This window comes from Pleurodeles waltl, chromosome 7, assembly GCF_031143425.1.
Source record: "Pleurodeles waltl isolate 20211129_DDA chromosome 7, aPleWal1.hap1.20221129, whole genome shotgun sequence".
Lineage (NCBI taxonomy): Eukaryota > Metazoa > Chordata > Amphibia > Caudata > Salamandridae > Pleurodeles > Pleurodeles waltl.
This window is the reverse complement of record NC_090446.1, coordinates 873057525-873075076: the sequence shown is the minus strand read 5'-3', so window position 1 is coordinate 873075076 and position 17552 is coordinate 873057525. Positions and strand designations below refer to the sequence as shown.

The following is a 17552-nucleotide window of genomic DNA, read 5'->3' as shown; positions in this document are numbered from 1 at the left end:
GCCAGATGTAGCAAGCAGTTTTGCCCATTCTGTGTCTATGGGAAAATGTGTTCGTACATATGGCCCTTAGTCAGTTATATTCAGGGGTGTGTACCAGAGATTTCCCAACCATCACTGCCATTTAAGTTGCAAAATGGATGAAAATAGTATTAAATTGAAAATGATTCTCTATGCCACATAGGAGCCATCCAGTTCCTCGTTTATTCTTGGCCTGTTTGGTGTGAGACGAAAGAGATGGATTGGGTGTATACAAGCTCTGGAAAGCTTCATAGAGGCGTGTGTCTGTGCTATGAGGGCTGCAAATCCAAGTGGAAAACTGACCACAGACACTGCTAACCCGACAGAAGGCCACCGGACTCAACTACATGCACCATAATCAATTTATTAGGTGAGTGTCATATCCCACATACCTCCCTGGAGCTATGCCCCTGCACCCATGGCTCAACACAAAGGTTCTGCACTTCAAACACCAAAATGTCTGACGATCTGGTAGCTCCTTCTGTCTCAAAATCAGCTATAAATCTGTTGTGATAAATTTCTATTTGGCGTCAGACCAGAAGCACAGAAATAGCAGGTGTTGGAGGCTTTCTTGGCCCTGAAGACGGCCAAGCAAGAGCATTAGGAAATCCTTTGACACAGAGAGAAACCATGGCTTCTCTACAGGTAATTGAGCCACTAATCATGAATCTAGGTGAATTCAAGACCTCTGTTATGGAGAAGGAAGAGGATACATATATATGTATGCATGTGGTATAGTGTGAACCTAGCCAATAGCCAACTGAGTGCTATAGGGGGTCATAGACCAGCATAAAGTAAGCGAGGGATACATGATTGCAGGTGAGGATTACTCTCAGTGCCTCTTTTCAGACAGTACTTTGGAAGATTACAGGTCAACTTACCCACTGGGGTAAGAATTGGTGACTTCTAGCCCTTCACTAACTTATACCATTGTATGAAGGGGAACTGCATAAAATCAGCTGCCATAAAGGGATGCATTTGGACTTGCTGGAGTACAAGCAGAGCGTGGTGTGTCTGTTTGCAGAAAGCAAGAGCAGACCAAGTGAATGCCAAAGATGTGGCAGTCAAGTTCAGGGCCGATGGTGCAGTGGAATTGGTTAAGTCAGCCTAGATGATATTTACCCTAAGCAGAAAGTTTGTCCATAATAGTCTGAGGTCCTGATACATAATTCTTTCCAATTGGGGAGTGGAACTGGAAAAGGCACCAAATCTTTGTACGTTGGAGCAAAGCCGTAGGGGCACTCCAAAAGTGTTTTGAGGCTACATCTTGATGAATTTTACAACCCACTAACGGAACCCTTGATAGTCAGTTTCTTGAGTTCTCATAAACTGTTAATCTTGGGAATGTGTAAAATAGATAATACTTATTGGTAAGGACTCCTGATTAACATGGCCCCCTCCCTGATCCTCACTTACTTTATTCCTACAATTCCACTCCGCTACAGCTTTATTTCCAGACCCAGTAAAGAAAGGGCTAGGGTAAATATCCCTGTAACTAATTGTTAGAATGGAAATATCCCCTGAATGCTAAAAGGGCATGTACCCCTGACATGAGTCTCCCAACTACATGTGAAACTGGTATCCTGACTTTATGGTTGCCCAGCTAACATACTAATTTAGCCAAGGTAAACAACCTGTTCTCTGACCTGGAAGGGGAAACAATACATGCCCTCTTTTGTAGACATGGGAGTACTGTCCATCACCTGACATTCCTGTCCATTGCTGACATGAAGCGGTGGTGGCAGCACATTGATTTTTGTGAATTAACAGCCCTGAGCAGGTCTTTTGACTATTTCATGGGAAAGTGAGGCCTACCTATCGCACGCATGTAAAGTTCCACTTTGATGCAAAACCCAGATCCTTGCGCTGACATTCCATGTGCTTGTTGTTGAGTGTATGCATTGTGGATGTGTGACATGTGTATGGTAGCAATACACCAAGGGGGTCATTATGTGTGTGGCAGTCTCTAGACCGCCACACTCCTGGTGGCTGTCTGACTGCCATATTAAAGGATCTTGGATCCCAGTGGTATCGAGGTGGCGGAGATCCTAATCTGCAGCGCTGCCCTGGGGATTAAGACCTCATTCTCTGCCAGCCTTTTCATGGCAGTAATACTGCCATGAAAAGGTTGGCAGAGAATATGTTCAGGTGGTCCCCCTGCCCTACACCATTTCAATGTGCGCTGACTGGTTTTCAGACAGTGAACATTGCGAGGGTGCTGGTGCACCCTGCGGGCTACAGCATTGCCACCGGCTCAATTTCGAGCCAGTGACAGTGCTGTAGAATGTTTCCGACCAGCCTAGTGGAAAACTCTTAATGGGTCTGGTAGGGAGGTAGCCTGTGTGACGGCTTCCTCCCCGTTGGAAGTTCGACAGATGGTGAAAAACGTCTGCCGAACTCGTAATAACCCCCCAAGTGTGGTGAGGACTGTTCGCTGGTGGTGAGGACTGTTCGCTGGAGGTGAGGACTGTTCGCTGGAGCTAGAGGGGTCCATTTTGGATAGCCCCTGGTTTGGCAAGGCACAAAATAGAGGGCGGATACAGCTACCACAGAGAGTCGACGTGTATTACCTCAATTCCTGAAGCAGGATAATGGAGACCCAGACACTGAAGTGAGGGAGGATGGAGAAAGGAATAATCTTGGAAATTCTAGGCAGACATTTTTCAAGAGATTGTTCAATAGTGAGCACTACCATTTAACTTTGCCCATGTTTGTTTATTCCTACTTGGAGCCTGCATCACTGCCTGCTATGAGAGCTATCACCTTGCGCAAGGGCTTTTGCAGTGCATCCGGAAACTGGAATTTGAAAAGGAATCCACCCCAAACGTGATACAGGACAACAGACAGTGGGTCTACATTGCCTGTCTTGGAAATGAGTTATGAAGATAAGATCAGGCCATCTCACCTTGTTTTAGTTCCAAGTTTTACTTGACCAAGGAAAGGTGTGCACTGCCGAGTGTTTGAAGAGCTGCTGTGATCGCAGTTTCTATCTGCATACCACTCAGACTCCCTGAGGTGAGGGGACATCACCTGAAATCTGGGCAACTTGCTTGAGAAGCTGTGAGTCTGTCTAATACTTAGAAGTCTACCTACCTGGAAGTAGAAACTCTATGGTAGGAGAAGCTCAGTCAGTTTCCCTTCTTATGGAACACCCAGAAAAAAAAACAACCGAAATCAGGAGTGAAGTCAGTACCAATCCAAACAGTGAGAGGTCACCTGATCTCCATGCTCCGTTCATGTATCGAACTGCATTAAGAAACTACAACACAAGTTTAACATGCCTAAAGGACTTATGCACATGTGAGGTATCTTGCGAACCATATTCACCACCTTAGAGGAGGGCTAGCCCCACGGACCATAGGCAGCAGCTGCCACAGACAAGCAACTGTCAATCAGGTCTTCCATGTTGTACCTCCCAGTCGCCTGAATGAGTAACAAGGCCACTGCCCGCAGTCATTGAAGAAGGCACCACCAGTTCCACCCCGCTGCATACACCATTGAATGTTGTGCCTCTGCAGAGGAGATAATATGAGGCCTAAGACTGAGTAACTATGTCAAACATACAAAGATAAACTTGCTGTTAGGAAGTTACCTTCGGCCACTGTGAACTCTTTAGCTCAATATATGATTTAACTGACCTATAAATAACATAATGTAATTATAACTCAGTGAACTCAAACCTGTGCTTAACCTTTGCCTATGACCGTATCTGATAGTTCATTGTAGATAGCTGTGATTTCTTCCAAGTGGGAAAGATCACTGTAGATGATGTGGTGGTAACTAGAGTGCTTATACAGCATCGTAAAACCCCGTAGCTGAACCCTCCATCAAATTGTGTAGTATTTTGCTTTTCTGCAACATTAAATTACTTTGTTTTTATAAGATAAGAACTGGGTTTGGTCAGTGTATATTTGTGTGTGTTGTTTGATTGTTAGAGTCCGTCCCACTCGCTGTCCCCCACGAAAGGGTTTGAATGCTGACCCTCATTACCTTGACAGTTAAGTGCAGATATTGGGTACTTGGCCCTGTTTACAGAGCCATAGCAGGACAGACCCTAGGAGAAGAGGCAAATAACCCCAACCTCCATGGTTGTGTTGTAGTGCCCCATGCCTGCCCTGTGGCCCCCTTAACGGGGTCTTACATTAACTAATAACATTTGCTTTGTTACTGTTATTATGTCTCTCATTTCGTCTCCCTCATGTATATTTTATTTTGTAATTCTTCTTAGTCCTTTCTGCAAACGGCCAAAGTGCAGAAAGCAAATGAACTCAAGCTACTTGATAAACATCTTGATGAACAAGATACTGCAACACAGAGAAGCAGCAAGATTCACAGGTGCCTCAGAAAATATCCAAATTTATGGAGCCCCTTTTTTAAGCTTACTTGCTTAATATGAAATCATCTTTATCACTGTTCGTCAATTTATTTGGGCCAGTAAAGGACATATGCCCAGGTGCATAGCTTCAGGAGGGTGTGTTTGGGGTGTTACACCACCCTTATAAATGTATTTTCTGGAAATCAGTTGGTAACAGGAGTTTTCTGTCTCCCTCTCTCCTTTGAAAGTCTTCAAAAATGTTGATTATTTTGCAAAATATTGTGTTTTCTCTCACTTAGGCCCATATTTATACTTTTTGACGCACAACTGCGCCAACGCAGTTGTGCGTCAAAAATTTTAACGCCGGCTAACGCCATTCCAAAGCGCCATGCGGGCGCCTTATTTATTGAATGACGTTAGCCGGCGCAGCTGACTGGTGTGCGTCAAAAAAAATGACCCACACCAGGCAGCGCCGGCATAGGGGAAAATGGAGCTTGGGCGTCAAAAAATGGGGCAAGTCAGGTCTGAGGCAAAATATTGGCCTCAACCAGATTTGCGCCATTTATTTTGACTCCCAACCCCCATTGAAATGACTCCTGTCTTAGCACAGACAGGAGTCATGCCCCCTTGCCCAATGGCCATGACTTATGTCCCCTGGGCATGGTCATTGGGCATAGTGGCATGTAGGGGCCACAACAAAAAAAAAAAACTTACCTGAACTTACCTTAAGTTCCCTGGGATGGGTCCCTCCATCCTTGGGCGTCCTCCTGGGGCAGGCAAGGGTGGCAGGGGGTGTCCCTGGGGGCATGGGAGGGCACCTCTGGGCTCCTTCCGAGCCCACAGGTCCCTTAGCGCCTGCCCTGACCAGGCGTTAAAAAATGACGCAAAAGCGGCTGGACGTCATTTTTTCTGGCCCGCCCACTCCCGTGCGTCATTTTTGCACGGGAGTTTAAATAAGGCGCACATGCCTTAGAGTCATTTTTTAGAAGGGAACGCCTACCTTGCATATCATTAACGCAAGGTAGGTGTCCACGCTAAAAAATGACGCAAACTCCAAGATCTTTGGCTCTAGACGGGTCTAACGCCAAAGTATAAATATGGAGTTAGCTTTGCGTCGGATTTGCGTAAAAAAAAACTACGCAAATCCGGCGCAAACAGAGTATAAATATACCCCTTAGTATCCCTGCCAATCCACTTTTGTCTACGATTCCACTGCACTTTTATCCCCTCTCATGTGCCCTGCTTTTCCTATCAGGTATGTTGGAATTATATGCCAGTGTGATTGTTGAGAAATTTGAAGCACACACCCTCCAAATGTTACTGACCAAGGTACGCCCCATACACTACAAAACGGCAATGGTTAGTCCAGTATCACAGAGGAATGATAAGGAATACGCATATGCACAGCAAGGCCAAACAGTTTGCGAAAGAAACGTGGAATCAACACATAACGAAGGAGACCTCTATGTTGGCTTCTTAGGCTTAAAAATGATATTCATAAAGTGGTAGAGCAGACAAATGTGTTCCTGCCACAAGACCTGAAAGAGGAAGCAGCTGCTCTCGTACAGTAAGAACAAGTAGTTTGAAATAACTGTATTAAAGTGGCATTAGATGAGGATGTAAAAACCTCAACAGATTTCAACACCAGCATCACATTGCCCAAACATACTTCGTTAAGGACTTCTGTATTTGGGCAGCAGGACAGCCACATGCGTAAATATAACATTTAATAGAAATTTGCTACTTGGTACATGTTTATGAGGTGCTGTCTAAGATCAGGTCTCAGACTTATATGCCCAAACCTGAGCTAATTAGTCACAGGTGTTATTATGAGAAGTTCTATATCCCATTACAAGCGTGCTTTATGCCCATTGTAAGGGGAATAATAAAATCAACAGATACATTCTCTATAACTTCTTTTTCCAAAGAAAAAAGGCAAACTGGGATCTGTACAAGACATAGGGCCTCATTTTGACCCTGGCAGACGGCGTTATTTTGGAGAAAGGTACTGCCAATAGGCTGGTGGTACCTTTCCTCAAAATATGACATTGGCGGTTTGGCTCAAGCCAAACCGCCAATGTACCACTCCGTCCGCTGGGGCTGTAACAGCCGATGGGCTGGAGACTTCGGTCTCCAGCCCGGCGGCTGTCACAATCCCACCCTCGGGATTATGACCCCGCCTACCACCATGGTTTTTATGGCAATCTTACTGCCACGAAAACCATGGCGGTAGGCACTATCAGTGCCAGGGAAGTCCTTCCCTGGCACTGATAAGTGTCTTCCCTGCCCCCTACCGCTCCCCAGAGTCCTCAGCCACCCTTCCCCTCCCGAACCCCTCCGACATACACACACCTACACACGCAGACATACAAACATGCATACCCACATCCACACATGCATACATTCACACACACACCACAACATACACTAACATACATAAAAGAACACACATTCACACGACACAACATACACGTACACTCACACCCATACATGCACACACTCATTCCACACACCTCACACCCGCATGCACACATACAAAAACAATCACACACACCTGTTGGAGAACCTGACTTACCTGCTCGCATGGGGTCCTCGGGCAGGAGATGGGACGCCAGCAGAACACTGCCAGGCTGTATCATGTGTCATGATACGGTCGGCGGCATTCTCCTGGCGTGGCACTGCTGCTGGCAGCAGCACCACCTTACCGCCGTCCGCCACCATGGCGGAATTCCGTGTACGGTCATAATATGGTTGACGGTAGGTAGCCACGGCGATGGTCTTTTGGAGGACGTCGATGTGGCGGTAGATCGGGATTTACCACCAGTGTTCTAATAAGGGCCATAGAGACCTGAAAGAGAATGCTTACATTGGAGATTGCTCCTTTACTGTGTTTGGAAAACCTGGGTCTGTCAATGTTTATTTTCACATCCAAGACACAAAAACATTTGAGTTATATCATGGGAAAAATACTCCCTACTCATGATGTTCGCCTGAATGCCATGATATTCGTGGGCTCTAATACCACATTCCATATTAACAATACCTGGACATTGATAATTCTTTGTTAGAGTAATAGGGTGTAGGAAAATGGATTGATAATCGGGGTGAGGAGAGAAGTTGAAGCCCTACTCAAGCAGTAAGTGCAATTCTTGTAAGGAGAACCTACAAGCAAACCAATCATTAACCTGTGCTGAACCATCTGGTAGCTTGGCACAAAAGCAGTCAGGCTTAACATATAGGCAATCCGTAAAGTATTTATGCAGCAGTAATAAAGTGAAAACTCAACGCAGGAAAAATCCCACATCAATTTAGAAGAATGGAGTAATCTTTAATACATTATTTGAGACCAAACAACAAAAATCCAATCAGTAGATCCATATATATGCAATTTTAATAATTTAAATGAAAATAGTGCCTAAAAGTACAAAGCACCAACTGTGGTTATCTGGTTGCATCAGACTGGGACAAAGTCACAGGTTCAGGCTGACTGAGATGGAGCATGGGCTGGATATAGGGACTAAGGGCCTGATTTAGACCTTGGCGGAGGAGAATACTGCATCATAAATGTGAAGGATATTCCGATCCCATTAGATCCTATGGGGATCGTAATATGGTGGCTGGGATATCTATCATGTTTGTGATGGAGTAACCCGTCCACCAAACTCTAAATCAGGCTCTAAGGGCCACATGTACGAAATTCAAGTGTTGCGACTCGCAATCTGCGAGTCGCAAATCCTGATGTACAACAGTGTCAATGACACTGTTTGCGATTCCTAATTGGGTCGCAAATGACCTGCCTCATGAATATTCATGAGGTAGGTCGCAATTTGCGACCCCATTGGGAATGTCCGTCCTCACAGGGATGGTGGCCTGCTGGAGACAGCAGACCACCATGTCTGTGACTGCTTTTAAATAAAGCAGTTTTCTTTTTTGAAATGCAGCCCGTGCGATTGTTTTGCAACTGCACTCGCGGTCACAAAACAATCATACATGGGACTGCAACTCGCAATTAGGAAGGGAACACCCCTTCTTAATTCAACTCGCAAACCCTTTTTGCGATTCGGTAAATAGATTACTGAATCGCAAAAATGGGTCTGTACATCCCAGACTGCATTTTTCAAGTCGCAAATGGCCCGATTCGCCGTTTGCGACTAGAAAAATGCATTGTACATCTGGCCCTAAGTTAGGGCCACTGAGCAAAGTTCCTTTAATCCTACTTGCATAGCATTGCAAGATCTTGCGTCAAGGATGCGTTGTGCGGCAGCTGCTCCGAGAAAGCTGCAGGGCTGCAACGTGGAGACCTGCATCATCCTTGAGGATGCCATTGATGAGGGTCTTGAAATGCGACTTCCTACTACAAGAATGCATTGCACAGCAGCTGTGGGTCTGTGATGCAGAATCCCACATGGTTGTTGAGGATGCCATCAATGAGGGACCTACAAAGTGAATCCCTGCGTGATGAGGGTCTTGCAATGCGACTTCCTACAACAAGAATGCATTGCACAGCAGCTGTGGGTCTGTGATGCAGAGTCCCACATGGTTGTTTAGGATGCCATCAATGAGGGACCTACAAAGTGAATCCCTGCGTCAAGAATACATCATGCAGCAGCGATTCTGAAGAAAGCTGCAGGCTGAATTGCGAGGTCCTGTTTTGGGGATGCATCTCACAGTGACAGTTCTGATGCAGCTGAGTGGAGATGTGATGCACTGCATTGGCTCTGCTCACAGAATCACAGCTGGGCTAGCAGAGCACCTTCAGGACAACCTCCAAGAGTCCAGGACTGGGGTGGCACCACTTGGGGGAGGACTTGCAGCAGACAGAGTCCAGGTTTATAGTTCAAGGTAGTTGGGGCCTTTTCTGTCCCTGAGGCTCTAATCATGAGGCCAGCCAGCTAGCCCTTGGAGTCACTCTGGTGGTCCTGCGTTCAAGGTGCAGGTCCAGTCCTTCTTACTCAGACAGCAGGGCAACAAGGAAACAAAGTAGCAGTCCTTCTTGTAGAGCAGCACAGCAGTTCTTCTGAGTCTTCCTCACATCCAGAGGTGTACTGTAGACTCGGGTCTGCGGGTCAAATATTCATGCCAACCTTGAAGTAGAAGAAGGTTCTGGTGGTTTCCACCTCCAGAGGGATTTGAATTTCCTGCTTCCCTGACCTGGCCCCAGCCTTTCTGGCCCAAAAGACTAGTGTCAAACCCTTTGTGATTGTGCTGAGGCAGAGGTTTTGTGATGTGTAAGTGTGGTAGGTGACAGTTCCTCCCGGTGTCATGTCAAAGACTGTCCATCCTGCCAACACCTAGTTCCCCTTCGTACCAATGTCTGGGAGCAATACACAAAGATCAACTGCCAGCTACACCTATTCTCGTGACCCTGGATACATGCGGCATGTACCAAATGGTTAGGACAAGAAAATGACAACTTTCTAAAAGTGGCATTTTCAGAATTGTGACTTAAAATCCAACTTTACCATTAAAGAGAGTTTTAAGTTACAATTATTTAGGTGCTGAACTTGACATTCTTATATGCTCCAATTGAAAGTTAACACATATTACATGTAATAAGGTAGCCCAATGTTATTCTATGAGAGAGGTGGGCATTGCAGTGGTGAAAAAGGAATATAAGTAAAACTTTAAAGTGTATGTATAACTCTTTAATACACTGCACCTTGCCCTCTGTTCTATTTAAGGCCTACCCTAGGAGTGGCCTATATATATTAAAAAGGAAGGTTTAGACTGGCAAGAGGTTTTATTTTACCAGATCAAAATGGCAGTTTAAAACTGCAACCACGGGCTGCAATGGCAGGCCTTAGACATGTTTAACAGGCTACTTAAGTGGGTGGCACAATAAGTGCTGCAGGTCCACTAGTAACATTTACTGGCCCAAGATACATGAAGTGCCACTGTACTAGGGGCTTAACTGTGCCAATTGGGTGTGAGACAAAGTTACCCTGTTTTTATGAGCGAGCATAAGCACTAAGCACTTAAGCACTGCTTAGCAGTGGTAAAGTGTGCAGAGACCTAAAGCCAGCAATAACAAAGTTAGCAAATACAGGACGGAGGGCACAATGTTGGGGGAAAACCACTCCAAGGATGTCAGGTTCCACACAGAAGATAACTAGTGATCACATTATGAAATGTGGAATACCATGAGGAAATTGGTGTTGCCACACCAACTTCCTCATGTAATTCTTTTCACAGAATTACTTTTACAGTAAATGTTGTAAAGGTTTATTTGGTACTTGCACAGTAACAAACATGTTTAGGGACCTTTATATGATTCAGAATTTGATAGCTCATCCCTCTTTGAAGAGTATACTGTCATTCAGTAATATCAGTCCACAATTGCCGATTTTAGGGTCTCCGACAGTAAACATGATCAAAGTATTGTACTTAATGGTGGTTTAGTGCATTCTGTTAATTAATTTGTGCCAGAGTAATGATACGACTGAGCTACATATGTCTGGCTGGCAGTGTTTAGTTTGTAAAAGAATAATGGCTTTGCCCAGAAGTCCTCCGTCCGAGCTATTGAAGGTTGAATGTGAGATACCATGGCTACATAGTCTTGATTGCACCTTATGCCTTTTTAATCCACCACCAAACATTCCCTGAGTCTTTATCTCACTCGCTTGTGGGCTCTTTTTCATGCCTGCTCGCCCTCTGTCACTGTTTTCCATCTTTCTCTTCCTCATTATTTTCCCCTTTTGTGTCTGTTGAGGAAAAATCAGTGCCAGTCCCCATAAATGAGTGCCTGTGAACTCCACCTGCGACCAATAATTCAAATTTAACGCTGCTGGTTGTTCAGTGGGCACAGTCAAGGGGCGATTTGGAAGAATTTAGACGTTGTTTTTCAAAAGACAGATGACTCTCCGCTGGTATGATGCCTGCAAAAAAAAAAAAAGCATTAATTGAGTCGACAACACCATGACTTTAGGTTACAACAGGCTGTCACATCAAAAAATTATTTTACGCTTTACCACACCCCAATCACCCCCATACAGGTGTCTGCTTTCACTTCATGTCCAAAGTGTTGTAGGGTACTGCATGGGAGCGAGTTTATACAGACCCATTTGTGAATAATTTGTAGCGCTTAAAGCCAGTTCGAGAGCATGATGATCTGTTGAGCAAAATATGGTTATGCTATCAGATAAATAGCAGAAACGTGCTAAATATGCCAATAGCACATTACACAAAGAGGGAGACCGCTACTTCTGCATTCAAAGACATCCTAAGACTCGCATAGATATGTAACATAGCAGAACACGCCTTTTCCATACCTCAGATGAACATTACTCCTGGGATTCTCTGACAAAAAGATACTCTATCGAGTCTATGACTGATCGTGCAGCAAAGCTACAAGTTAATTGCCTGCATCACTGACCCTGGTGTCTAATGTTTGAGAGACAGTGCCATGCCCAGCCTCATATGGTTAACAGTTGTTGACAATGCCAGTAGGTCTGGCTTTTAAGTGAGAGTGCCTGTAAGTGACTGCTGATCTTAATACCCCAACATACCTGCCTTCTGTTAGTCATTCTCGCAATCATGCATCCATTCCGCCTATCAAATTTAACATGTACTTTTCACAATACATAAGGCAAGCCTATTGCCTTTGTTGTAACTTTTCATAATACACCGATCAGACATATGGCATCTGTGTTAGCTTTTCCAAAGGAAGTAATCAGGCCTATGGCCTTTATCACCACTAACTCAGGCCTTCTGTATTTAACATAAGCTTTGCCACTTTTTGCCACATAGCAACCATTGGAATACAGTGTATGTACATAATTACATTAGGCAAAACAGTATGCATCTCCCTCAAAAGAGGGCCGGACAGGAATTCTCTCAGTGCAAATCTTCTGCCCCAAGGGTTTCTCAGAAAAGATAACCAACTCCAAAGCCCTTTCCTACTACGGTAATCAGTGAAATTTCATACAAGAAAATTAGACAGAGATACCCATCTGAAGGCTGAATTTCAAAAAGTATAACCTGATAACCTGGCATCAACACCAGCTTCCCTGCTTTCCATACTGTGTGATCCTAGGCAAATATTTTATTTCACAGAGCCTCCTTTTTTAGGTTGAGTGTAAGCATACGACCTCAAGTATACTTTAGTATACATCTGTGGCTTAATGCCATCCCTCTGCTTCCCAGTTGTTTGTTTTAGAGTCTTTTAAAAATCCTTCATTGCTAGTGGTCAGGCCTACTTCTTTGTCCCTCCTTTTCTGCTTCCCCATCCCAACTGCTCCCCCTGCCTTTGGAATTCCGGTGTGGTGTGATTGGGGGCTTTAAATCTCTATCTGGAGCTCACTGGCCGTGTTTCCTGTCTCCTGTGCGATGTGAAAGAATGCACCAAAACGTGACAAATGCATGTCCTTGTGTTTTACTGGCGATTTCACTAAATGTACGATGACCAGTTCTTTGTTTCAATACATTTGTCTGTATCTTTAAGTACTTACACTTCGTCGCCAAGCATCCTGCGCGTGGTATTTTTGAACAGTTGAACAAATATGCTGTCCGATTATCTTTTGAGTAAGTAACCACATTCTGTTAAAATTTCGCCACCCTCCCCTGCATACTCTTTGGTATGATGAAATGTTTAAACTTTCATTTAAAAAATACAAAACATTAAAGAGTTTTGTTGTTTGTTTTTGAGGGACGATTAGCATGATAAAGATTTTGTATGTATAGATTTTAATATTTTGCATAGTTTTCAAGCCTGGGAGGAGTTTTACGTCCTCTATGCCATTGCCTACTCTGTTTTTTTTTATTTTCTAGGGAGAGTCCAAGGGTGTATAAAAACTTGCGTTAGCCTTTGTTTTCTAACTCCCTGTGGCTTGTGGGCTCGGGCAGAATGGTGTCATCTCTCAAGAAGAGAAGAGACAAGGTCCTGCTGCCTGTTTTAAAACTAGAGCTGGGTCTGTCTTTATGATGCGTTTCCGAGGTTAAACGTCTCCGCCCATGGGTGTGCAAGTGCACTAAAGGGATGGCTAAATGTGACCAAGAGCTTTATTGGGAAAGTGAATAAAAGTAGCCCAGTCTTCGTAACAGGAAGTATTCATTTCCAATCTGCATAGGATACCGAACGAAGTGGTGAGTTGTCAAAATAAGACGTATGTACAAATGGACCTGTGCTGTACTTCCCCGAGGTGTTTGGGCCAGCTGGTAGTGCCTGTTAGTTTAGCTTTGCCTGTCGGGCAGGGGCAAACCAGTTCAGGCTGCTTTGGTTTCTAACAATACATCTTAAAATTGTAAATCAGTTGAGGGGTAGGCTCTGCAGAGGGTGGGGAGTGAGGATGGATCCTAGGAGGGGCATTCTCTTTGAAAGGTTAACGTGTGGGGTCAGAGAATTGATTAGACTTGTGTGATTGTGTCAGGTCACATTGTTTTTCAGACACCCCCTGCCGTTTACGTTTAGAGAAGCTTGAATGAATAGTCCAGGCATCTCCATTTAATACTCCCAAAGACCCCTCAATCACACTCTTTTGACTGTCAGTGTTTTGATGTGGACTGAGCACCAAGAGTATAGATTAGATGTTAAATACAAGCCAACGTTCAAAATCATTTTTTTTCCTAATCTGTGAAATGTTGGCCTGGGAGACAGTGTTTTGCACAAACTGTGGGGAAATGTGGCAATAATATGACTAGAACCTTACATTGAGGACTGTCATATTGTTGGTTATAACAGAAGACATGTTCCCTCACATTTAGCCAAATTAAAGTAGCTCACCACGAATGTCAAAATGCAGAAAAGTAGCCCCTGAAAATATGCCTGCCTGCTGCAAAGTGCAGCGGTCCTTTCTTTTAACGCTTAGCAGTCGTGTTTAAAAGTGCATGTTCTGTCACATGTAACGGTGCTGCTGTGGGCTCTGGCTATGTCCTTGTCCAATCAGAGAAGGGCCTGTCTGTGAAAAAATGACAAGAGTCTGGCTTCAGGGCTTAAGAGCAGTACATACCTGGTTGAACCCTAAGTCACACACAAAGGAAGACTAATGCAGAACTGAAGTGATTTTTCAACACAAGTTCACATTAGTGTAGAATAAATAATTTTTCAGGTTATTTCCCTTGTTCGTCTTAATACACGTTTACAAAATGTTTTCCTGTTACCTTTTTAAGGGTTATATAATATGGTCCATAGTTTACTTAACGTTTTCTGTGGATGAATTTATTTTACTTATCTTGTTGTCTGCAGTTAATTACTTTTGTTACATTGTTGTCTTTCTGCTCGATGTCTAGGAAAGTACCAAATATATCCTTGGGTAATTATTTTTCTTCGGCCATTTACACGTGCACACCACAAACTGTTTTTTGGGTACAACTGCTACCTAATATTAGGGCTTGTAGACAAGCCTTCAGAGTATCAATTTCACAAGGATAAAATGGTGAGATGATCCTACCATAGCTCAAACCTTTGGCCTGCAATCTGCACACAGCTATCAGTAAAAAAATAATCTCCCCTCCGAGTTATCCTACATGTATTTAAAGGGTCATAATTGTGGCAATACTCTGTGCCTAAATTGAACAATGGCAATATTTAAATTAGAATAATGGTGCTGCGAAAGTATACATGGCTAGAGTTGCTTTTGACAATTCGATCTGTACCAGTTGGTTAAAATATGTGGCAGATATTAAGATATAATTCAAAACCAAAAAATCGCATGTTGTTGCCATGGCAAATCCAAAAGGCAATCCAGTAGCAGGCACTTGAGTTTACAAATGACACATAATATAACATACTGCAGTCAAACACCACCCAGCTAATCTCTAAAACTACTAAGCATGCTTAGCAATCATTGATAGAAAATTCAATCTACCAACACTGCAGGAAGTTTTTTGAATGTCTGTCATTTTCTCCTTTTGCTTACAAAACCCAGAAAATTAGAGAAGTTGCAGAAGGAGACAACTAAAATATTGAATTAAAAAAATGAATAAAAGAAATAGAGGCATTTGTGCATTTTCCAAAAAATTCTAACCAGCCAGCCTCTTATCTGCACCACTCCACTCTACGTCTTTCTACTCTACGCCACTCTGCTCTATGCCAATGCACTCTACCCCTACACTACTCCACAATGCACCATTGCACTCTTTGCTACTGCATTGAAATGTATTAAGGGAAACCGTGTCCGCCTGTTAAATAAATAAAATTATTTGAATTTTGATGAGATTGTATCCTCATTCAACATTATGCTTGTTACACAGTATATATGCTAAAAAGTTTTTATGGGTGGGCTCTTGCAATGACCCTTAGAGTCAAGCCAGACCCCTGGCTTGGCCCTGCTCGTCCTGTTGATTTGATTGGGAACCTCTCTCTATTTTCATCTCTGAATTAGTAGAAGGGGCAGTCTGTCACTTCATCGAGCCCCACCCACATGCACTGATTTGACATCTCTACCATCAAGGGATCTTGTGAACAAGACGAAAAAGAGTGTGTGCTGTGAAAATACATTTAAAATAAGTGATCCCTGGGCAGGGTGTTGTATTGTACACAACCGTAGAAATGAATTCCCAGGGAGAACTACCAGGCCCACATTGGAGAGGCAGGGGTGTAGCTTCTGTAGGGGTGTTTGGGATGTGACATCCCTCAAACGCCTTCATAGTTTAGTAGTTGTGCCTGCGGGCTAAGAGTTAGGTCTGATATGATTGTGTTGGTTTTCCTCATCCTAATTCCACTAAGATGCTTTAACTTGTTCATTTTTTGAGTGAGCAGTTTACTTAAAAAGTAGTAAATCTGCACCCTTAGAAGTACTCCATGATTATGTGCAAATTAACTACTTTTTGTTATACGCAAACATTGGCAGTAGTTTATTTGGAAAGCTGGGCCGTACTCAAGTTTTGAGGCATAGTAGTGGCAATCAAACCCCCAAAAGATGATGGGATGAAGGCTTGCAAATAGTCTAACCAGTAGCAATTGCGCTGGGTAGCATTACAGCCCACAGAGGGCCACTAAATGAAAATCAGTACTCATCCTGTTCCTCCTGGAAACAGTCCATCCTGATCCTTAGTCACCTCACCCTACAGCCCTCTGCTTTTTTAGTTGGGAAATTTTATATTCACCCCCCCCCAATACCTCACTAACAAAGCTGCGCCCCTGACTGTTTTGTCTGCAAGGTCCCCTGTGTCCCATGTAGACAATGTTTTTTTTAAATTGTCACGTGTTTTCGTTGTACATTGTTAAAGCCATTTACAAAAGCAGAGATAGAAAGTTCTTTATTTTTAAATCATATCCAACAAGGCAACACTGGTAAAAATAGAGGCTATGTTACGCCAGTCAGGATTTTGCTCGCCTATTTTGAGACCTAGTTTAATTGAATACTAATGTCTAAGGTCGCTTGACAAAACGTTCTGATCGATATTGGACCCAACTGCTAGAAGGCTGGAGTATAAAAGCAAAGAAAATGAACAAAATTAAGCTGTGAACCCAGTGTTACAGGCAAGTAACTTATTTTAACATTCTGTGTTTCTGTATGCAGTAGGTATATTATGAAAGTCTGGCTTTGTCTGTGCTATATAAAGAGAAAACCCCAAACCGATGTGTGCGTACTATTAAAGCGATATGGGAATACCAACATAGGATTTCCTTTTTCAGGAGAACGAGAGCCTTGTCTCTGATGCTTTGTCCTAATGAGCGCCTCCTTAGAGATTTGTCTTGGCTATTTTCAGATAGAAGAGTTTGAATTTGAGGACTTTGATGACGGCGCTGAGATTTTTGAGGATTCCGGACTCGGCCTCAGCAGTTCTCGGTCCTTTCCATCGCCATGTTATGTGCTTTACAGCTACCAGGTGAGCCTGAGCTCCCGAGTGTATGGAGCCCTCTCGCATGCTCCTACATATTGTGTTTGCTCTTTGCTATATCTCTCCTTACATAGTTTTGTGGACCTTGTAAGGGCAGTTCTCTGCACTGTTTCACAGACCTTTTAGGTTCACGTTTCTTTCCTTACTTATGTATTCACGCCTCATTTGCTTCATTTCACCAATCTGGCATGTGCTCTTCTACGTTCGGCACTGTTTCACAGTCTTTGTGTGTAGTGTGTACACAACCCAATAACACACAGAGTTGTATCTGACAGTTTTCCTTTCTTCATTTCCTCCATACCTGTTGTGTTCATGGTTACGATTATGGGAGGTAGTATGGGGGTTAGATTTCTCATCTATTTCTTTTTATGTAAGATGGTGTGTACATATACTTCTCTTGCATTGTTCCACAACGTTCTTACATGCACTTCACTTGTAT

The 17552-nt window shown here is 43.6% G+C and overlaps 1 protein-coding gene across 2 annotated transcripts in view; it reads left to right on the top strand.

Moving 5' to 3' along the window:
• The window catches only part of FCHSD1 (FCH and double SH3 domains 1), a 310185-nt gene that overhangs the window by 228150 nt on the left and 64483 nt on the right, over window positions 1–17552 (top strand). For both annotated transcript variants that reach the window (XM_069199479.1, XM_069199478.1), the window contains exon 14: window positions 16982–17101. In XM_069199479.1, the coding sequence (XP_069055580.1) occupies window positions 16982–17101 (120 nt within the window). The remainder of the gene's footprint in view (window positions 1–16981; window positions 17102–17552) is intronic.